The sequence below is a fragment of the Pistacia vera genome, unplaced genomic scaffold (assembly GCF_008641045.1).
Source record: "Pistacia vera cultivar Batoury unplaced genomic scaffold, PisVer_v2 Contig935, whole genome shotgun sequence".
In the NCBI taxonomy this organism is placed as follows: Eukaryota; Viridiplantae; Streptophyta; class Magnoliopsida; order Sapindales; family Anacardiaceae; genus Pistacia; species Pistacia vera.
In genome coordinates, this window is record NW_022196818.1 from 347,501 (window position 1) to 372,185 (window position 24,685).

General features: G+C 35.5%; 2 protein-coding genes across 2 annotated transcripts in view; both read left to right on the forward strand.

Moving 5' to 3' along the window:
• The window catches only part of LOC116120454, a gene marked incomplete at its 5' end in the record, with an annotated part of 70,302 nt that extends 57,730 nt beyond the window's left edge, over positions 1 to 12,572 (forward strand). Inside the window, 3 exon segments of the mRNA XM_031406401.1 lie at positions 10,647 to 11,515; positions 11,873 to 11,943; positions 12,239 to 12,572. Of these exon segments, the coding sequence (XP_031262261.1) occupies positions 10,647 to 11,515; positions 11,873 to 11,943; positions 12,239 to 12,572 (1,274 nt within the window).
• A 24-nt stretch (positions 12,573 to 12,596) lies between these two features.
• On the forward strand, positions 12,597 to 12,980 carry LOC116120455. The gene has a single exon (XM_031406402.1). It carries the CDS (start codon positions 12,597 to 12,599, stop codon positions 12,978 to 12,980), a length of 384 nt encoding a protein of 127 aa, XP_031262262.1.
• The last annotated feature ends 11,705 nt before the right edge of the window (positions 12,981 to 24,685 follow it).

Here is a 24,685-nt window from a genome sequence, read left to right on the forward strand (position 1 = left end):
TTTAATTTTAATTATCATTATTTCAATTAAATTATATATATATATATATAATATAATATAATATATAATATATTAACATTTAACAATAACGATAATTCATTAAAATATATGTGAACACATATTTAAATATAATCTCACTTATTTAATTTTAATATCAAATTAAATAAAGGATACAACCTTAGCAAATTTAATTGCACTATGAGATTACCAAAATACCCTTTTGCATAATAAGACAAAAATGCCCTTCTTATAAACTGGTTCTTAAATTATCTTCTATGTGTGTGACATGTAGGCTCCTCATTATACCAGTAGTGTGTAGTATCGCGATTAACACCAATTAATTCTCTCATTATACACAGACCAAGTTGGCCCCTAGCAAGGCATCATGCCCACCCGATAGATTCGGATTCAGCGAAGCAGCTACCTGTCAACAATATGGTTACCGTACATTCCAATCCTTTTATCATATGTTATCTCAACGAGACCGAGGCATAGAAATAGTGTCAACCTCAGTTACTCTTGATATGTATGTATTCAGTTACTAGACTAATGACCGGAATTATAAACTAGATAGAGCAACAACTCAATCCCACTATGGCCACAGTTTTAGTGTCATTGTCATTTACTGAATTGCGCCATGAGATAACTTCCCCCGTACCCGGGAGTGATGAATCCTCTATCGATCCACCATAGTCTTGATACACTCTTTGATATAGGCAATCACTACCGTATTGATAGCTCTGAATAGAACTGCATTAGGCTAGTGTCAAACTACACCAATCGGTGCACAAGACGCTCCGGTGATCTCAAGTCTAAGGGTCACACGCACCACCATTCATTAGAGGATTTGTTCCATAGACCCTAGGGTTACCATCTATATGGAATCCTCTGGTGGGTCAATCAAATGAACTTGCCTATAGCAAGCACCTATGTGTTGCACCAGGTTGTCACCAAACAACCTTGACAAGTGAGATCAGTCATTGTCTTTCGACAGGGTCATTCAACACTATGATAGCCTTGCCGTATTATCTGTGCCCTTACTTCAGAATAATACTTAGGCTATGGATGTTTTTAGAATGGCCACCATATGTGCTCATAGGGTTCTCACTATCGAGATTTGAAACACTTGATACCCTCGTCACAGTTCTACCATTCTAAGGACATATATCAATACATACAATAATGATTTACATGATATAGAATAAAATGTCTTTTATTAATCAATGAACATGATTACAAAGAGTCAATTCTACAATAATTGATTGGCTCTAGGGCACCTACTCTAACAATAAATCTATTATATCTTAACTTATTATTATTATTATTATTTTTAATTAGCTATATATATTAGTGGACGTAGGCCCTTACTTGTTCTCCGGCTCAACCACTTTAAGAACGTTTGGTCCTCATACCGTTTTTCGAAAGGCATACTGCAAAGCTAATCACCACCATGCGTGGATCAAGTCGCCTTTGCAAATTCTTTGGAATCATGCAACCATCCTACTTGGTTCCTTCTGAGGTTAATCGAGCACCTTTGGTTGGTGTGGAATTTCGCATCGATATTCTAGTCAGTGCAAAAACTCGCATCAACATACTTAATTACTTTAACCTCAATTGAAAATGACTAGTAAAATTAAGGATGACCTCATTTTAAATGAAACGACAATGACATTTGATAGTAACACTTTTGTTGAAAGTGCTTTAACATTAAGCACTTAGGCTAATTAATCCAATTCAATTTGCAACAACTTTTAGTTTATATTCATCAAATTATGAAGATTAAGGAAACAATTACGACATACCATTGACCTTTTATTATGAATATACCACGGATTATCAACTTAATTTTTGGACTTGAAAATGTGATACAATTTTTTATCTTTACTATTATTATTACGTTATAAATAGTTGGATTATAGATAATTTTACAACAAAAATCCGTTATCGAATATTTACAATTCTAATCTGATCGTCGAAGTACCTTTTCAAATATACTTCTAATTTCTTTATTAGAAATTCCTTACAAAATGTAATTGAAATCCTCTAACACTATCTAATTGATAAAGACTGAGAAGTCAATTTTAGTAGCAAAAGAAAACAAGCACAATAATTATATAACTAAAAGGTTTTTCCATTACATAATTTGTTTTTAAAAATTGTATAAAAACATGAGTTTCTAAAGCAAAACATTCTTGATTTGCAGCATAATTTTCTTGAATTATAAATCTATTATATCTTAATTTATTATTATTATTGCTGTTGTTGTTGCTATTGTTATTATGTAAAACTCCCCTCCAGTCAGGTATCCTCTGAATATCCCTCAATGAGAATCCCGAGGATACATGTCTGGAGAACGAGTTGTATTTAGAAAAAATCTGTATAAGGATAATAATAATAATATCCAAAACATGCATATAAAATGTCACGCAGGATCCAAACTTATAATTTACAAACTTTAAGAAATTACACAATCAAAACATATTTATAGGGTGGAAGCTTCCAAAGGTATTTCACAAATATTTATCATTTACATTATTTACATCAAGATAAAAACATCGAGATGACAATAAATCATCTCCCCTCACGTGTAGTCCCGCTGTCTCTAGCATCCCTCGCTTCTAGTCTACCTGCAAAGCAATCAACAATGAAAGGGTGAGCGCTAATCGCTCAGTAAGGAATGATCCGTTTCATTCTAAATGTACTATTTGATCTTTATTTAAACATATCTGTTAACACATCACTTATCTTTTACATCTAGGGATACTTCCCCTTTTATTACTAATTCATATGCTTTTCATCATTTTATCTCATGGCTAGGTAAACATCAATGTGTACACATACAAATAAGTATGTAAACATAGTACACACATATCACATGTCATGACATAACATCTAAAATCATCTAACATGAGTATAAATCATCTCATGATGTAAATAACATCATAACTCATGTAATGCAACTAAATGCATATGAAACATTTAACGTCTAGCCGATCGGACCTTTCTTAGCATCTTAAGCACTTCATATCATCTAGCCTCAAATTTCATCTAGAGCTCATATCATCGGGAGGCGTGCTTACGCGTTATTTAGCATCTAAAGCATATATTCATCTTTCCTCAACCGGTATACGAGGATATGCTTACGCGTTTTCCATCGTGTCTATATGCATCTCTATCATGTCTATTTGCATCTCTAACATCTTATGGCATGTAAATACATATTTTGGTGAGCTTAATACTTTTAATTCATCTATGGATTATCAATCCATTTACATTACCTCTTGCTCACATACATCATCTTAAAACATGTATTACATTGCATCTTCATGCCATTTCATAACATTAATCATGCATTGACATCATGACCATGTATATCTTTCAAAGATCATCTAACTAATGGGTAAACATTAGTACATGGCATACTTACAATAATACATTAATAATCAATTCATAATCATAAGAATTGATCATGTTAAATCTTAAACTTTAATAACCAGTTTATACTTCAGGCCATTTTCCATCCATTTCTCAAACGAATTGGCTCTTGGCATAAACATAAAAGTTATAGGTCTGTGTCTTAGCTTTCTAATGCTTCAAGAATCATCTCATTTCGATTTTTATAACTCAAGTTATGGTCGAAATACAGAAGCAGGGTTACCAAAACCCCTAAGCCCACTAAATCCGAATTTTCATATTAACTATGCCACATCAATTCCTATTGACATTAACCAATAGGTTAACTTATGGATCAAATAAACCTCCCCTTAATAGGCTTTAACATCTTAAAGGAAGTGTAAAATCTCATTCCCATAATCATCCATTATTGCTATAACATTGTAAGCTAATGCAAACAACACATCAACACTTCTAATAGCAACCATTCAACACCATGTGGCCTCCAATACTACAATTTTTGCCACAATCAGTATCCACACTTCATTTTCTTCAATCAAACATAACAACTCATAAAACATAAAGAGCAATAACTTCATGTATAATGAATTCAAGGCAATAAGTAGAATAAATGAGTTCAACTACACTTGCCATCAACTAATTCTATGCCTTAAAGCCTTAATTTAAGGTTTCATAAAAATCTACAAACCCTAGCATAAACCCTAAAGTCATGGGAGGTTCTTCCTTACCTTTTTAAAGACTTCCTCCAACAAATCCTTTGCCTTTGACTTCTTTTACACCTTAATCCTACATATATAACATTATACCTCAACATCTACCTCAAATCTTCAAATTACATCAAAACTAAAGTTTTTAATCCTTACCTTAAACCCTTCAAATTGAAGATCCAAGGCTCCTATCTTGTTCTCCTTGAAAAATTATGCAAAACTCCTTGAAAACCTAGAGAAAGAAAGCTTGTTTCATGGAAGATTTGAGAGAAAATGGAAGAAATGTTGAAGAAAGGCTCTCTCCTTTGGCTTGAACGAATTTCATCTCATTTATAGGAAAATATTTCATTTATTTTCCAAAATTATGCAATTGGCCCAATTATTTTAATTGTATAACTCATAAGTCCTTAATTCTTCATATAAGGGCATTTTGGTCATTTCACACTAGACATAATTATTACTTAATTAATGCCATTAAATGCAATGAAGCCTACTCATCCTTGACTTTTTCAATGCTTATCCATAGGCAAAATAACCATTTTGCCCCCAAGCCTTTCTATGGATAATTGATTCATACCGTTCCAAATGAATTGACTATTTTGCCCTTAGTTAGATTTTATGCTTTTTAACATAAAATAAACATTTAAAGGACTATTTTGAGTTAGGAACATACCTTTGACATCTTGGGTATTACATATTATTATTTTAATTAGCAAGTGGATGAGAAATTTAAAAGAGCTAGAGATGTTTGTGGCCATGAATGAATATATGTATATAATTTGGGACCCATGACATGTTGGGTTCTCCATCTTTTCTTGGCATAGCATGCTTTCAAAAATGAAAATATAACCACAAGGCTTGTGGCCAGATGACAAGACTTTAACCATCTTGATGGATTACCCAGAGATCTTGTGTTTGAATCGTCACAGTTACTACACGAACTCAATTGATTGAAAATATTCGTAGTTGTGCAAAATGAAAGTTAATATAGATAATTATCATGGTTTTAAAAACCGGACCGGACCGGACCGGGACCCGATCACATGTCCTGTTCGAATCAATATAAAAATCGGCATTACTCAATAACCCGCTATGAACTGCCAATGAACTGGGAAAATAGTGTGAATTGTCGGTCCAACCAAACCGCCTGATAAACCGGTCCAATGTCTGAAAAGGGGAAAAAATCCCTAACTCTTTCTAGTTTCTCACTTTCTCTAATTTCTCAGTTTCTCTACGCAAAATCCTCTAAAAAAAAAATTAAAACCATGCTGAAAATCTGAAATTCCACTCAAATCACCACTCAATCTCAATGAACTCCACTCTCTGAAGTCTGAAATCGCAACCATTCCTTGCTGAAATCAATAGCAACTCAACTCTCTAAAATCGACGACGACGCCTTCCTCTCTCGTCGAAAATCGACGACTATGCTCCATTCCTTGCTGGAAATCGACAACAATGATGATAGCTCCATTCCTAGATGACGATGATGACGACAACTCCATTCCTCCTCATCAACGATCCAGGTAAAAAACACACCATTCACGGGCGACAACTTCTATGTAGAGAAAGAAGAAGAACAAAAATGATGAATTAACTGCTTGATGTGAAAGAAATTTGGATGTAAATACAAGAGGTAGTCATAATTTGATTTGGTTGATTGTTTAATTGATATGATTGTGTGTATATGAACATGCATTACCAACAATGACATTAATGATGTGTGCATTGATGAGAATGCAAAATGTCATATTTAACCCCCTTAATGTCTAGTCTTTTATACTTATTTGCTGCCTATATGTACTCATATTATTCTATTTTGATTTAGGATGCAAATGGAGGCGTTAATTGCAAAACGGAACTAATTAAGTGAATTTGGACAGTTTCGACATTGTTTCATAATCTGGGCATAACTCTCTCATCCAAGCTCTGATTGAGATGATTCGAAATTCTGTGGAGCACTGAGAAATATATCTACAACTTTCATGTTTTGAGTTTGGAGAGATACTCACTGCATCAAGGTTGTAATCGGGCTTGAAGTTGACACACCTGCACTACCGACGTTCTAGAACATTCTGCCTTGTCATGCAAGTCCAATTATTGGAAGATTTGAAGACATGTGGCATGCAAGTTACAGCTGGACACAAAACTTTCCTATTTTGTATTAAGATTTTATTTTATTTTCAATTACTCAGAATTAGGATAAGGTTATTTTGGGATTTTAGAATATTTTTAGGAGATTTAGATTTAGTAGAATTTGAATTCGAATTGGATATGAAGAGAGGGAGATCATATTAGGTTTTGAGACACACAGACCATGCTTCCTTTTCGGCTCTTTGCAATTTTTCTCTTGGAATTTTCGTGATGGCCATGAGCGGCTAATTTGTAACTTGGTCGAAGGAAACAGAGGCCTCGGAATCAATAAACTGTGGGATATAATCCGTTTTATTTCATTGTTCAATTCATGTTTGAGTATTGGATGTTCTTCTGTGCCTAATTTTATGATTGTTTCGTTTAATTGCTAGGAGGCCTACTAGGTTATTAATTTTTGCAATCTACTGCTAAGTTAGATATCAAATCCGTAATTGTTTGATTCCTCTAACTTGTGAACCAATTAGGTTAATAATTTGCTGCGTCAGGAATTAGTAATGTTAAGAAGAACACTCGACTAAATTAAATACAACCGCTTGAGTTTATGTTGTTTAGCTTTTTCGATTTCTCTAATTCTTAAGGCTGCCACTAGATTAAATCTTTAGCGCTTGTCTAGGGTTGTTTAGTGGTAAGATTAATTAAGATCACTTGTTTCTTAATTAATTACAATTAAGGAGAGATAGGAAAATAGTTCCAACGGGGAATATTCAAAGTAAGAATTGATTTACCATTGCATCAATGATCAGTTGTAAGATTCCAACGATGGATGTTGACGGAGACCAAGTTTCATTATTTTGATTGATTTAGATTTGAATTGCTTTTGTTTTTCCTGAGATTATTTTTGTTTTACTAAAACCCCCCTTAGCCTTGTTCACATAACATAAAATACGGCTAGACACTCTTCGTGGGAACGATCCATACTCACACTACTACGTCTATTTTTTTAGGGTTTTAATTCTAGGTGCCTACGACAGCACGCCAGATTTTGGCGCCGTTGCCGGGGAGTGATTCTAGTTGAATTTTTTTTTTTTTTGGTTATATTCTGTTAGATTCTGTTTTTATTATAAATTTTTTTTAAAATTTTTCAGAAAAATTCAGTAGTACCGTTCATGAATAGTATACTGTTCAGTACTATTCCTAAGGAAAATTTTGGTTGAATTAGGAGCTGTGCAAGTAGCTGTTTCGAAGAAAACAAAATTCTGAACAAGACTAGAATAATTTCTAGCGCCACCCTCTCGAGACCAAATTCGAATGTTTTGCTAGCGTTTTTGTGCTTCTAGACATAAAAAAAAAAATTATTTTTTATTTTTCATTTTTTTTATTTTCTGGTTGGTTTTCATTATTTGTCATTTATTCCTTTCATAAGATTCTGTGTCTTATGACCAGGTCCTCTCATTTTGGTGATTTAACATTCGACCCAGAAATTGAGAGCACTTTGCGCAGGTTAAGGAAGGAAGTTCGGAGAAATTCTGAGGAAAGCAATTCTGATTTAGGAAAGGAGGATGTCATGGCTGGAAATCGAACTTTGAAAGAGCTTGCTGCCCCTGATTTGAATCAAGCACCTTTATGCATAACATTTCCTGTTTTAGATACTGCTACTACTTTTGAATTGAAATCTAGACTAATACATCTTTTGCCCACTTTTCATGGCCTTGCAGGTGAAGATCCTCACAAGAAGAGCTTCATGCGGTTTGCACGAGTATGAAACCTAGGGGGGTAACCGAGGAGCAAATTAAATTAAGAGCCTTTTCGTTTTCTTTGAAGGATGGAGCTAAGGATTGGCTCTATTATTTACCCTCTGAAACTATAACCACATGGAACAAGATGAAGAGATTATTTCTGGAGAAATATTTCCCAGCTTCGAGGGCGGCCAACATTCGGAAAGAAATTTGTGGTGTAAGGGAGCACAATGAAGAGTCCTTACATGAATACTGGGAACGTTTTAAGAAATTGTGTGCAAGCTGCCCCTATCATCATATTAGTGAGTAGCTACTTATCTAGTATTTCTATGAGGGCCTTACATACACTGATAGGAGCATGATTGATGTTGCAAGTGGAGGAGCTTTGGTGAATAAGACTCTTGAGGCCGTGAGAAACTTGATTGCAAATATGGCTGCCAATTCTCAACAATTTGGCAGTAGGCTTGACCTTCCATCTAGGCGTGATAATGAGGTAAATATTTCTTCCCTTGAACAACAAATCTCGAGTCTAACTTCTCTTGTTCGTCAAATGGCTGTAGGTAACATGCAAACAGTGAAGGCTTGTGGAATTTGTTCGGTAGTAAGGCATCCGACTGATATGTGCCTAACTCTTCAAGAGGAGCCTGTTGAGAAAGTGAATGCAGCAGGTGGTTTTCCTGGACAACTGCAAATGAAGTATGATCCTTATTTGAGCACATATAACCCTGGATGGAGGTATCCCCCAAATCTTGGCTATGGGAATCAAGAAGTGAATCAGTCCCACCCTCAAAACCACCCAAATTACTAGCAGTATAAGCAGCCATACCCCCTTAGACAACAATCGGACCAAACTGCTAATTTTGGTATTCTTTAGAAGATATTGTTAAGTCTCTTGCTACTAATACTTTGCAATTTCAACAGGAGACGAGGGCCAGTGTTCAAAGTTTGGAGAATCAAATAGGGTAGATGGCAACTGCAATCAGTAAGCTGGAGGCGCAAAGTTTGGGAAAATTACCCTCTCAAACGGTGGACAATCCAAGAGAAAATGCAAGTGTGATCGTCTTGAGAAGTGGTACAGAGGTTGAGATTCCAACGAAGGCAGCCCTTGCATCGTTGAAGGAAGAGAAGGAGAAAGATGTCATTGTAGACAGAAACGTTCCCAACGACGATGGTGTTCCTAAGAGTAAGTTTCCGCCTCTGTCCAATTATAAACCGGTACCACCTTTTCCTCAAGCTTTGGTAGAATCTAGAAAAGATGAGCAGAACAGAGATATATATGAGACTTTTCGTAGATGCAAAGTAAATATTCCACTTTTAGATGCTATTAAACAAGTACTCATTATGCTAAATTCTTGAAAGAGTTGTGTACTATTAAGAGGAAACATAAACTTAAGGGGTGTGAAAAGGTGAGAGTAGGAGAGAATGTTTCTGCAGTAATTCAGAGAAAACTTCCAACGAAGTGCAAAGATCCAGGTATGCTTACTATCCCTTGTACAATAGGTAACACTAGGTTTGAGAAGGCCATGATAGACTTAGGAGCTTCTATAAATGTCATGCCATATTCCATATATGCTTCTTTGAAACTTGGACCTTTGAATAAAATTGGTGTTGTAATTCAATTAGCTGATAGATCTAATGCCTATCTTGAGGGTGTAGTTGATGATATTCTGGTATAAGTTAATGACTTAGTTTTCCCCACTGATTTTTATGTGCTTGATATGGAGAAAGGTGATCAAACTACTCCTATTTTGTTAGGAAGACCTTTCTTAAAAACATCCAAGACTAAGATAGATGTTCATAGTGGCATACTTACCATGGAATTTGATGGTGAAATTGTCAAGTTTAATATTTATGATGCCATGAAATATCCTCCTGATGATGATGATGATGATAATCATGCTTATTCTATTGATGTGATTGATTCTTTAGCATATGAGGTTTTTGAACTTGACGGAGAAGATGGATTGGAAGTTGCCATTAGTAATCATCTTGAGAAAGAGAATGAGGAGTTTGCCTTGAGTACTGATTTGCAGGAAACTGTTGCAGCATTGAATGATTTTCCAAAGTTACAACAGTCAGGTAACGTTTCCTATGGCATTACCAATTTCTAACGAGAGGGCTTTACCTTCTGTTTTGTAGGCTCCCATTCCATATTTGAAACCTCTCCCTAGTTACCTCAAGTACGTGTTCCTTAGAGACAAAGGAACGTTACCAGTGATAATCTCCAGCAAACTTAGTGCATCTCAGGAAGAGAAGCTTCTGCAGGTCCTTAAAGAGCATAAGACGATTATTAGTTGGAAAATTGCAAATATTAAAGGAATTAGCCCGTCTACATGCATGCATCGTATCTTGCTTGAAGAAGGAGCAAAACCTTTCTGTCAACCGCAAAGAAGATTGAACCCACCCATGATGGATGTTGTGAAGCAGGAGATTCTGAAACTTCTTGAAGTTGGAGTGATTTATCCTATTTCAGATAGCAATTGGGCCAGCCCTGTTCAAGTGGTTCCTAAGAAGACCAGAATAACTGTTGTGAAAAATCAAGATAATGAGTTAGTTCCTACCCGTGTTCAAAATGGGTGGTGGGTTTGTATAGATTATAGAAAATTAAATGCTGTAACCCACAAGGACCACTTTCCTTTACCTTTTATTGATCAAATGCTTGAAAGGTTAGCTGGTCATTCTTACTATTGTTTCCTTGATGGTTATTCAAGTTATTTTCAGATTGCGATTGCTCCGGAGGATCAAGAGAAGACGACTTTTACATGCCCATTCGGAACTTTTACATATCGCCGCATGCCCTTTGGCGTTTGCAACGCCCCAACCACTTTCCAGAGGTGTATGTTTAGTATATTTTCAGATTATGTTGAGCATATCATAGAAGTTTTTATGGACGATTTCACAGTTTATGGAAACTCTTTTGATAATTGTTTGCATAACCTTACACTTGTTCTTCAAAGATGCATAGAAACTAACCTTGTGTTAAATTCTGAAAAATGTCATTTTATGGTTGACCAAGGTCTAGTTTTGGGTCATGTTGTTTCATCTAGGGGAGTTGAGGTAGATAAAGCCAAATTTGACATTATTCAATCTTTACCTTACCCCACTAGTGTGCGGGAAGTTCGTTCTTTTCTTAGATATGCAGGTTTTTATCAAAGATTCATTAAGGACTTCTCGAAAATAGCATTACCCCTATGTAAGTTGATGCAAAAGGATGTGGTTTTTAAGCTCAATGAGGCATGTAAAGTGGTGTTTGACAAGCTGAAGGAACTACTGACTTCTACCCCAATTATCCAGCCCCCTGACTGGAACGTTCCTTTCGAGATAATGTGCGACGCAAGTGATTATGTAGTAGGCACTGTTTTGGGTCAAAGGATTGGAAAAGCATCTCATGCCATTTATTATGCTTCCAGGATTCTGAATGATGCCCAAAGAAATTATTCCACCACTGAGAAAGAACTTTTAGCTATTGTTTTTGCTTTAGAAAAGTTTCGATCTTATTTGCTTGGTACTAAAATCATTGTTTTTTCTGATCATGCAGCTTTGCGTTATTTGATGATGAAGATAGAGGTAAAACCAAGACTAATAAGGTGGATACTACTCTTGAGTGAATTATATTTGGAGATCAAAGACAAAAGAGGGACAGAAAATAGTGTCGCAGATCATTTGAGCGTCTAGCTCATGTGGAGGATGAACTTCATTTACAAGACGAGCAATTGTTCTCCACGAGTGTGACATTACCTTGGTATGCAAATCTTGTAAATTATTTGGTTTCTAACATCTTTCCTCCTGGTTTGTCTAGGGCTGAAAGAGATAAGATGAAGAATGATGCCAAATGCTATGTGTGGGATGACCCCTACTTATGGAAGCATTGTGCAGATCAATAATAAGGTGCATTCATGAAAATGAAATTATTTCCATTCTCAGCTTTTGTCATTCTTATGCATGTGGAGGTCACTTTGGAGCTTAGAGGACAACAAGGAAAGTGCTAGAATGTGGTTTTTATTGGCCATCTTTAATTCGAGATTCATACTCTTTTTGCAAGTCATGCGATAATTGTCAAAGGGCAGGTAATATATCCCAAAAGAATGAGATGCCACAAACCCCCATACTATTTTGCAAAATTTTTGATGTTTGGGGCATCGATTTCATGGGACCGTTCCTTGTATCTTTTGGTTATGTTTATATTTTTCTTGCTATTGATTATGTCTCGAAATGGGTGGAAGCTAAAGCCACTAGGACTGATGATTCTAAAGTTGCTGTAGATTTTATCAAGTCTATCATATTCTGTAGGTTTGGAATTCCAAGAGCTCCAATAAGTGATCAAGGCACTCACTTTTGCAATCGAACTGTGAAGGCTTTGCTGAAAAAGTATCATGTGACCCACAAGGTGTCTACTGCCTATCATCCACAAACTAGTGGACAAGCAGAAGTGTCAAATCAAGAGATCAAGTCCATCATTGAGAAGACGGTCAATCCAAGTAGAAAAAACTGGAGTTTGCGTTTGGATGATGCCTTGTGGGCATATAGGACTGCATATAAGATGCCCATTGTTATGTCACCTTTTTGTTTGGTGTTTGGGAAAGCATGCCATCTTCCAATTGAGTTAGAACACAGGGCTTATTAGGCAATCAAGAATTTTAACATGAAGATGGATGAAAGTGGAGAACACAGGAAGTTGCAACTACAAGAGTTAGAGGAAATTCGCAATGATGCCTATGAGAATGCAAGGATTTACAAGGAAAAGACGAAGGCTTTTCATGACAGGATGATCTCTAGGAAGGAGTTCAAAGTTGGTCAAAAAGTCCTTCTATACAATTCACGACTTCGTTTGTTTCCGGGTAAGTTGCGTTCTCGTTGGATTGGACCTTTTGTTGTTACTAATGTTTTTCCTCATGGTGCAGTTGAAATTCAAAGTTTAGCAACTTCCAAAGTGTTCAAGGTGAATGGCCATAGACTTAAGACTTTCTATGAAGGTCTCCAAGAAGAAAATGTGGCAGGATTGGACCTTGAGGATCCGACTTATTCAGATTGAAGAAGACAGCCTTGAGTCAAGCCAACGACAATAAACAAAGGCGCTGCTTGGGAGGCAACCCAAGGGGAGTTTGTTTTCTTATTCTCGCATTTTAAATTTTGGTTATTTTTGCCTTTTCTTTGCATTTCATCTTACATTGGGGACAATGTCAGTTTTAAGTGTGGGGGAGGCGATTTAGGTTGTGTTTCAATTCATGTTTGAAAAAAAAAAAAATAGTTTTTGTTTTTAGGAAGGTTTATGCTTTAACTCATGTCTTTGAACGTCTAGTGATGATGCATGAAATAGTGACTTGACTTTGTTATTGAGCATATTCTGTGACTTAGGATGTTAGCAATATTTCATAAAATAGAGTTAATCAGATTTGAATCTTTGAAGTTTGAAACAATATATCTTGAGAAGTGTGAACTTGGTGACGAAGCATGATTGAGGAGTGTATAACAATCCTTAGAAAAAAAATTGTTTCTCTTAAGCCAGTCCCAAATTTGGGTTTAAGCAAATAGGAAAAAGAAAAGAAAGGTATGTGGTGAGTCGAGATGGAGCGTAAAACGCACTCGCTCATAAACACAACCATGAAATGAGATGGAGCATAAAATGCACTCATTCTTTTTCAAAACAGAAAAAAAAAAAAGAAGAAAAAAATAATGATAAATAATATCCCTAGTTTGCTACCCAGTTTGCAGTAGTAAAGAGAAACAGTTAAGGAAAAGTTGAGAGGAGAGTTCTACATGAATTGGTTGTGATTAGTTTCCTTTTTTGCATTGACCGATTGAGAGTAATTGTGGAAAATGATGAAGAGAAATGAATGTCATTAACTCTGCTTTATTTTATTTTTCTACTTCCTAAGTTAGGTAAGAATATGCATGGATTAAATTTTGTTTCTTATGCATCATGCTGATGTTCTTGATATGACTTGAGATGACGGTGTTCTGGATATGACTTGAGTGTAGTGTTTGTTTGAATTAGTTTGCCCGAGGACGCACAAAAGCTAAGTGTGGGGGAATTTGATGAGAATGCAAAATGTCATATTTAACCCCCTTAATGTCTAGTCTTTTATACTTATTTGCTGCCTAAATGTACTCATTATTATTCTATTTTGATTTAGGATGCAAATGGAGGCGTTAATTACAAAACGGAACTAATTAAGTGAATTCGGATAGTTTCGACATCGTTTGATAATCTAGGAATAACTCTCTCATCCGAGCTCCGATTGAGATGATTCTAAATGGTGTGGAACACTGAGAAATAGATCTACAACGTTTGTGTTTTGCGTTTTGAGAGATACTCAATGCATCAAGGTTGTAATCGGGCTTGAAGTTGACGCACCTGCACTGCCGACGTTCTGAAACATTCTGCCTTGTCATGCAAGTCCAATTATTGGAAGATTTGAAGACATGTGGCACGCAAGTTACAGCTGGACACACAACTTTCGTAATTTGTATTAAGATTTTATTTTATTTTCAATTACTCAGAATTAGGATAAGGTTATTTTGGGATTTTAGAATATTTTTAGGAGATTTAGATTTAGTAGAATTTGAATTCGAATTGGATATGAAGAGAGGGAGATCAGATTAGGTTTTGAGACACACAGACCATGCTTCTCTTTTCGTCTCTTTGCAATTTTTCTCTTTGGAATTTTCGTGATGGCCATGAGCGGCTAATTTGTAACTTGGTCGAAGGAAACGGAGGCCTCGGAATCAATAAACTGTGAGATCTAATCTGTTTTATTTCATTGTTCAATTCATGTTTGAGTATTGGATGTTCTTCTATGCCCAATTTTATGATTGTTTCATTTAATTGCTAGGAGGCCTACTAGGTTATTAATTTTTGCAATCTACTGCTAAGTTAGATATCAAATCCGTAATTGTTTGATTCCTCTAACTTGTGAAGCAATTAGGGTTAATGATTTGCTGCATCAGGAATTAGTAATCTTAAGAAGACACTTGACTAAATTAAATACAACCGCTTGAGTTTGTGTTGTTTAGCTTCATCGATTTCTCTAATTCTTAAGGCTGCCACTAGATTAAATCTTTAGCGCTTGTCTTTGGTTGTTTAGTGGTATGATTAATTAAGATTTCTTGTTTCCTAATTAATTACAATTAAGGAGAGATAGGAAAATAGTTCCAACGGTGAATATTCAAAGTAAGAATTGATTTACCTTTGCATCAATGATCAGTTGTAAGATTCTGACGGTGGATGTTGTCAGAGACCAAGTTTCGTTATTTTGATTGATTTAGATTTGAATTGCTTTTGTTTTTCCTAAGATTATTTCTGTTTTACTAAAACCCTCCTCAGCCTTGTTCACATAACATAAAATACAACTAGACACTCTTCGTGAGAACAATCCCTACTCACACTATTACATGTATTTTTTTAGGGTTTTAATTATGGGTGCCTACAACAACACGCCATGTATCTATTGCTTGTAATATTTCATACAACAATTAAAGCCTTTAAGTATATGTTGTGAGTATTTATACTATTTGAAGACACCTTATTTTTAATTTTCTAGCAATCCATTATATGTTCAATCTTTGTTGTGTTAATTGAAAGTTAAAATTCTGTAGCTTTTGTATTTTAATATATTTGGGGTTTGTCACAAGCATTTCACACAACATGTTTGATGAAATGCTTGTGAGGATATCTTTTGAGTTTAATTGAACAATTGTTGCTATTATACTACTAACATGGTCTGGTGTTGACATTTTCACCCAATATCAATGAACTTAGAGTCGAAAAATTGGAGTAGTTGTTGAAAATTTTCTAGCTGATGCTAATATGAGGTAGTAATATCGGGTAACTTAGATTCTAACCTCTATGATATCACTTTGCCACTGAAATTGATGATTCTAAAAGTCTTCATCTACAACTGCTAAATCAACAAAACATAGAGGCCTTAGTTGTTTAAAATATATTGATATCATATTTTATCTGTAAAGTTGGCTGGAATTTGTTTAGAATTTTTTGGTGCACTAAGGGAATAAAATTTCAGCCATGTCATTGTCATCATCCAGCAAATGTTCAAGTTCATCTCTCACCTACAAGTTACCAAGGTAATAATATTAGATATATATTAATAGGATTAAGAAAGGCATACTAAATTGTTGTTATTTCTTGTGTGACAAGTAGATAAAGATTAAAAATAGACAATGTCAACATCTTGCTCTAAGTCTTCTTCACAATCTAGTAGAGGTAGGATTGATATAACATGGGCACATGTTATTGAGGGTGTAGATCCAAATAGAAGGAAGACATTAAAATGTCTTCACTGTGGGAAAGTAACTAGAGGAGGAGGTATTTTTAGAATGAAACAACATCTAGTTGGAACAAAGGGGGATGTTGGTGCTTGTTTAAAAGTTCCTTTCGATATTCAATACTTGATGAGAGAATCACTAAAAGATATTGGGATAAAGAATAAAGAGAAGGCTGATTCTAGCAAGTATAATACTCCCTACGATGCTCCAGTACATGGATTTGAGGGAGATATGTTGAATGAAGATAGCGAAGAGTTTCGTCCATCAGAAATTCACATAAATGAAGGTAGGTTTGGCAGTCAAAAATAAAATACAATGCTAGACAAATCAAAAAGAAAAAAAATCTATTGGGGTTGGTGACTATTTTGCTCCAAGGACAATTGGTGGATCTCAACCATCAATTAGGAGTTGTTTATCTGGAAAAGATGCGATATGGAGAGCAGACATGGCTTTTGCAAGATTCTTTACAATGCTTGCATCCTAATTAATGCTATAAGTTCAATTTATCTTCAGCCTTTGGTGGATACTATAGCTACAATTGGGCCTGGGTATAAACACCCAAATTATCATGGTTTGCGTGTCAATTTGTTAACAGATGCTAAGAAGGAAGTGCAGCTTCTTGTTGATAGTTACAGAAAGATTTGGGAAAATGTTGGATGTACCTTAATGGTTGTTGGTTGGACTGATAATTCACATAGGTCATTGATCAATTTTATGGTGTATTGTCCTAAGGGAGTTTGTTTTGTGAAATCAGTTGATGCTTCAGATGTTGTGAAGGATGCTGGGACATTGTTGAAGATGTTTGAGGAGGTATCTTTATGGATTGGACCAAATAGTATTGTCCATTTTGTCTCAGACAATGGATCAAATTATAAAGCTGCTAGAAGAATGTTGTTTGAGAAATATCTGAGTATTACTTGGTCACCCTGTGTAGCACATTGCATAAATTTGGTGTTAAAAGACATAGCTAAGATTGATCACATAGTTTATCTTGCGAGACGTGCTTCTGAGGTGACGAAGTTTGTGTATAATCATACATTCTTGATAGCTTGGTTGAGGAAAAGACAAGTAATATACCTTTAGCTCATGTTCTTGTTAAGTCATAACATAATATGCATTTTTTATAATTGACTAACACCTATTATTTATCAATTGAACAGGGTTGGAAAGAAATTGTCCATCTGGGCACAACCCGTTTTGCTACAACTTTCATTGCAATGAGAAGCCTTCATGAGCACAAACATGACTTGCAAGCCATGGTGATAGATAAGTCATTTGTCGATTCTCGATGTGCAAAAAGGAATAAAGGCAAACATGTTATTGACATAATTCTAGATAACGATTTTTGAGATGATATGGGTAAGATATCCAAAGTTGTGAGTCCATTGATGCACTTGTTCCGGATTGTTGACTCATATCACATGCCTGCAATAAGATATGTGTATGATGGCATGTACAGAGTGAAAAATGCAATTAAGAAGTTGTTTAAGAATAAAAAGAGATTGTACAAGCCTTATACATGAATCATTAAGCTATGTTGGGATAGGATGTTGCACCGTGATATCCATGTTGAGGCTTATTATTTGAATCTTGCCTTTAAATATGACGAAGCATCTTTTTGCGCCAAGCCAAAAGTCATGAGTGGTTTCCTTGATACTATTGATAGTAAAGCAAGTGCGTTCAATTTGAACAAAACAATGTTAATGGAAGAGAGTAGATTATATTCAAATTGGGAGGAAAAATTTTCTTGTGGGCTTGCTCTTGAAACCACCAAAACCACACGTCCTGGTACATAATAGTTATAAAATTTATGAGTTCTTTTGTTTTTTAAGTCTAATTATTTATTATGTCTAATTTTCAATTAGATGAATGGTGGAGATCATTTGGGTATAGTACTCTGAATTTGCAAAAGTTTGCAATAAAAATTCTTAGCCAAACTTCAAGCTCTTCGGGATGTGAATGAAATTGGAGTGTTTTTGAGCACATACATACTAAAAAGAGGAATGGATCAAAGCATCAAAGGTTGAATGATCTTGTTTTTGTTCACTATAACTTGCGTTTGCAAAACAGGTATAAAACATTGTCAATTACTCAATTATGCATCACTCTTATTGTTATTATCTATTATTTTCCTTGATATTTTACTTGTCATGCTTTTAATATTTCATTATGGTATTTTAGGAGGTGTTACAATAAAATAAGTTTCGATCCTATTGATTATGAAAGTATCGAAAAAACTGAAGGTTGGATAGTTGACGATGAAGAGGAGGTCAGTGAACTTAATTATGAGGAGTTGGAACAAATGTTATATGGAGAAGGATCTATTCCTGCTAGAGTTGCTGATCACCCTTCCTTTTATGATTCAGCCGATGGTTCAGAAGGTTGGTTTCAAATATTTAAGCAACTTAGTATCTATTTTACATTAAATTACAAGTTTTAACTTATGATTTCTATTTTTTACTAAAATTTATGTAGATGATGGTGATAGTTATATGATGATGATGGTGATGATGATGATGGATTTTGATGCTAGTGTGTGAAGCTCAATCAACATGGAGACGGATCAAAGAAAAAACACTTGTACCAAATGTTTTGTTATCAATTATTATGTATTTTGTCATTTAATATGTAATGGATGAACACAACATCATGTTCGGATTTGGACTTTGGATTGTTGTTAAATACTTAAATTATGTTGGGATTGTTATTGAATTTGAACTTTGAATCATGTTGGGCAATAATTAAGTTGTTATTGTCTTATTAAAAAATGGAAATCTCTAAAAATAAAAAATAAAAAAAGGTTTTATTTTCTATGTGATGATGTCACCAGTCCAACCGGCAGTTGGACCGGTTGACCCGTGACCTGGGCAGCAGAGCGGGTTGCCCTCTAGTCTAGGTTTTAAAGCAATGATAATTATTACTATGTGGAGGCAAGTTCATTAAGATAGGACCTAAAGAAATAATAACTTATTGCAATGTGGAGTTTATTCTTATTTATAATTGGTCCAAGTTGGGACCAGATTTTTTATGACTACATGAAGGTTATTCCTATATAGAGTATCACTATAAAGAGGTTCTACTGTAATTACAATTAGTTAAAACGTAAAAAATAAATAATCAAGTTAATAAATAAAGACAAATAATGTGACAGTAAAAATGATAGTGTCATTATTGTAACTTATATTTTATATACGAAAATTCTTTATGTACAATATAGCATTTATCTTAAAAGGAAAAAAAAAAAAAAAAAAAAAAAGATAATTACTTATGCCACCTCTGAGGTTTCATCAAATTTTAAAATATATAAGCTTCCCCCAGAAATGTGTTAAGGTTGTATATACCGGGAATTGAATCTGCAAGGATATTACTTTCTTTTTTTTCCCAGTATTCCATTTATAGAAATACTATGCATACTACTGGTTTTTACTAACCAGCCTTCAACATGACGTGGCGCCTTCAACATGACGTGGCGTCTGACGTGGTGATGCCAATTCATCTACCACGTCAGATGGAAAAAAAAAATTCTGAAAAAATTTTGCGCTCGGTTTACAGAACGAATTTTTGCCTCCAAAAACTTTGCCTCCCTAATCTTTGCCTCCGTAATCTCAATCTTAATAACTTAAAATCTTCTCTCCCAAATCCCAATCTTAATAACCTATATCTTAATAACCTAAATCTTCTCTCTCAAATCCCAATCTTAATAACCTAAATCTTCTCCCAAATTAAATCATACTCAAAACCCAAATTACCCATCCTGAATTTGAGCATTTGAACTGTCGGTTGCGACATCCATTGTTGCTGTCACATTTGTCTCTGTCGCTGACCAGTGAGAGTTCCTTTTGAGTGGTAAGAGCTTACTCACTCAATGGTCTCCCTTACTTACTTGCTGCTGTTGGGAGAAGCGGAACACAACACTTGCTTGGTGCTTTTGAGTTGAGAACCATGTATAAGTGTGTATAAATTTTATGATAAACAATATTATAGTAAAAAGGAGCTTTGTAAATCCAATAAATTGAGGAAATTTTGTGCAAATGTAAAACGGTGAAAGGGAATTTGACAATTTGGGGAAGAAAAGGTGAAAATCGGATGACTTGGTGACTGGTTTTAGTAACTCCTGGAACCTTTTTCTTGAGGACTAATAATGTAGTTTTCAACAAGACACTTAGAGATCTTTTATATTTGTTATCATAATCATATAATCATAATGGCTAAAGTAACCATCTGGACTGTCTTTCCCAAATTTTCAAGTACACACAAGAAACATCTTTATTCTGTCATTTTTGTTTCCTTAGATTTAGCTAACTATAGCAAATATCCTGCTGTAAAGGCACTTGTCTTTTTGCCCCTTATTTCATAAGGATGTTTCTTCCTATTTTCTACCTTTTTGTTAAAAATTAGTTTCTTGTTATATATCCAGGAGAGATGTTCCTTGGTATCTTAGAAAACATTTAGTTCTTACAACTGGGAGGTTAGTTGTTACTACTTTGATTTGATGTGCTAGCTTGTATAGTTTGGATTGTTGTGTCTTTACATATAGTTGCTGCATGTGGATAAATGGGAATCATAGAGAGTACCCTTGTATTTAAACATTAGTGCTGAATAGAACTTTCTGCATAAATGTAATAGATTATCTTCCTGATTTAACTATAATTATTAATTGTTTTTTTCTTAATTATTAATACACAAGTTTAGTTTAGTTCATTGCATTCAAAATGAATTTAAGTTGTTAAAGGTTTTGCAGAGGAGGCAGAAACAAAGGCTGATAACATGCAGGAGCAGATAATGGAGGAGATAAATGAACAGTTAAAGGCTTTAGTTTCTAATACTGAAAGGGTAAGCATTGTAATCAAATGAAGTTATTATTATGTATCAATGAGTACCCATGTTTGTATGATAAATGATAAATTTTTGTATACGCACAAGTTAATGTAGTTTAAACAAAAATTTGGATGGTTTTATTTCTATCATGTTTGTTATCTTATAATATTCTAATTCTGGGTATTATAATATAAATGAATCAGGATAATCAATTTGAAGAAGTTGAAGATAGAGGAAGTGTAGAGGAGGAATGGGAGCCGAAGCCTGGGATGGTTTTTTATTCACTTGATAATCTTCTCCAATACTACAAAATCTATGGGAATAGAATGGTGTTTGAAGTTATTATAAGATCCTCAAGGAAAGGGGATGATGGAGAGGTGACAAATGCAACACTAACTTGTTCTTATACTAGGAAGTCGAGTAGTAACACTCGAAATGCTTTTAAATTGTACCCAGTGACAAAGACGAATTGTAAGGCTCAGGTTGGTGTAGTCGTACGTGGTAACGGAAAACGGAAAATATGTTCGGTGGGGTTGAATCATGACCATGAGCTCAGTAGCCTAACAAAAACTAGATATTTCAGGAGCAATCGTGGTATACAACCATACGTGAAAAGGAAACTTGAAGTAAATGATAGGGTCAAGATTAGGCCGAATAAAAATTTCAATTCCATGTTAGTTGAAGCAGGTAGTCTTGAGAATTTGACTTTTTTGCAAAAAGATTATAGGAACTATATGGAAAAAGTCAGGAGGATGCGACTTGGTGCCGGGAACGCTTATGCAATCCAAAAATATTTTTTGAAGATGCAAAAAGATAATAAAAAATTCTTTTATATGATGGATTTAGATAAAGAGGGTCAATTATAGAATGTTATATGGGTGGATGCAAGAAGTAGGGCTGCATTTAAGGAATTTGGCGATGTTGTCACATTTGACACTACATACTTGACCAACAAGTATGATATGCCATTTGCGGCGTTTGTTGGTGTTGACCATCATGGGCATTCAACACTCTTAGGTTGTGGGTTAATCTCCCATGAGGACACAGAGACTTTTTTTTGGCTTTTTGAATCTTGGCTTGCATGTATGTGGAATTGTGCTCCAAATGCAATAATCACTGATCAATACAAGGTGATGCAAAATGCAATCGAGATTGTGTTTCCCGGTACACGGCATAGATGGTGTTTGTGGCATATAATAAAGAAATTGCTGGAAAAGTTAAGGGGTTACAGCGAATACAAACGTATTAAGTTTGTTTTGCAAAATGTTGTGTATGATTTTGACATTGAGGAGTTTGAACAACGTTGGACTAGATTCATTGATAAATACAACCTTCACAACAATGAGTGGTTACTTGAACTGTATAATGAAAGAAAACATTCGGTGCGTTTGTAAAAGACACCTTTTTGGGCAGGTATTTCTACCACTTAACGGAGTGAAAGTATGCATGCATTCTTTGATGGGTATGTAAATTCTAAAACCACTTTGAAACAGTTTGTAGAACATTATGAGAATGCACTGCGCGATAAAGTAGAAAAAGAAAAAGAGGCTGATTTTAGATCATGGAAATCATGGATTCCTTGCATAATTGATTATCCAATGGAGAAACAATTTCAGGAGGCATACACGACCGCAAAATTCAAAGAGTTTCAGCAAGAGCTTACTACTATGTTGCATTGTGAGATATCTTCTTTCTGGGCCACTGAATCTGAAATAGAATATATTGTAAAGGAAGTTGTGGTTGGGGAGACATGTCGTAGTGTACCTTTTATGGTTTGCTATGATGACCGTGGTTGTGATGTTCATTGCAACTGTCGATTGTTTGAGTTTAGAGGGATTATTTGTTGACATGCAATAGCGGTATTGCTTCATAAAGAGATTTATCATATACCTGAAAAGTTCATTTTAAGAAGATGGAGGAAAAATGTATATAGATGCCACACGAAGATTAGAGTTAGTTATAATAATTGGAGCACAATTGCTAAAGAAGAACGGCTTGATCAGTTGTCTAATTCATTCTCTGAGGTGGTTGATTTAGCCTCAACCAATATTGATGATAGTAATATGGTGATGCATATGATTACTGACATGAAGAAGAAATTATTGTCAAATGAACGTGCTAGCAGGATTGATAGACATGGTGACATGTCATGTCACAATGGATCAAATTTTGATAGTGTTCACTCTAATTCCACAGAGGCAAGCAATAAAATCTTAACTCCCCATGCTGTTCGTTGCAAAGGTCGACCTCTATTCAAAAGGAAGAAATCAAAACTCAAACAAAATGTACGTAAAGGTAAACAAAAGAAATTTCATGAAAAAGTGTGTGTTGCGACATCCCTGAATCGATTGTATGATGGGGGTTCCCAAGAAACCAAGCAAGCAAATGAACCTTTTCAAGATGCGATTAACTTCCAAGGATGTGAAGAAGGAGTTCATATATTAAGTCAAGTATGATTCATTAATTTTCTGCCCTTTTCTTTTTGGTGTACAATTAATTTCTTAAGTCATTTTTTTTACATTTTCCAGAATTACGATGAAAGGTTAGTCACTTATAGGCCATATCCAACAGATTCAAACTTCTGGATTGGTGTACCACTGAAGTGCTGGACCAGATAAGCTTGAACCAAAACTCTTACAAATTCAGGCTTCCCTCAGCGCTTGAGGTATCGAAACAGTGAACATTTGCTGCTTGTAAGACGCTATGTGATCGTCTGGGTCAGTTGTGCCGCCACAGGGCTTCATGCTAGGGATAGTACACTTATGGGGCATGTCGGCTAGGGCGATCGCATCTACAAAAGGCGAATCGGCGTAGCAGTGGGGCTTGCTCTTCTTGGTGGGGATCAACATTCCTAGTATGTGCCTCATCACTACCTCTATATTAGCTAGTCTCTTGGCCAAAATCTGTTCCATGGGAGAGGGTGATACCACTAGGTCATCCCGTTTGACTTGGTAGGCCATTGCATTTGGCAAATTTTGTTGGGTCATCCCGCGTGGTGTAGCTTGGTGGATCATTCCTTCATGTATCGTCTAGTAGCTTGGATCACCGTTCACTCCTTCCGGTTGGATGACTCCTATTGTAACTGATCGAGTGTTTCACCCTACATGAATAGTCAAGGGGGTTGTTTGGTACTCACTTGGTCTGTCTAGATGGATGGACTCGAGCGGGATGGTTTGATTTGGGTGACCGTTCGACCCGCGACGGTGAGCTGAGCTGAATAGGTTTTGTGTAGGGATGGTTGACTGGAGGTGAGGTGGTATGGCTAGGATGGGTGGTTCTTGTTGGAGTGGGCTTTCTGTCACTTGGATTCCTTGATCTTGTGATTGAGGTGGTTTGGCCGAGCGGGGTTCCGTTGGCAGATCTCTTTCTCCATGGGTCAGGACCGAATCATCGACCACCGACGAACATAGTTGACGCAACCTTTTATCTGAGGCCATAGGTCTGGGCTCTGGGGTTTGGAGAGGTTGCCTAGATGGAACCGAGGCGCGAAATTGATTGGGTGGTGCCTGAGAGGGCAGAAGCTCAAGGTCATAAAATTGACTTACCTTCTCTTTCAGAGACCGGTTTTCGGCCCTGATGGAGGCATTTTTAGTCCGGATGGTAGTGTTCTTAGCTTCCAATGCAGCCACCTTATCT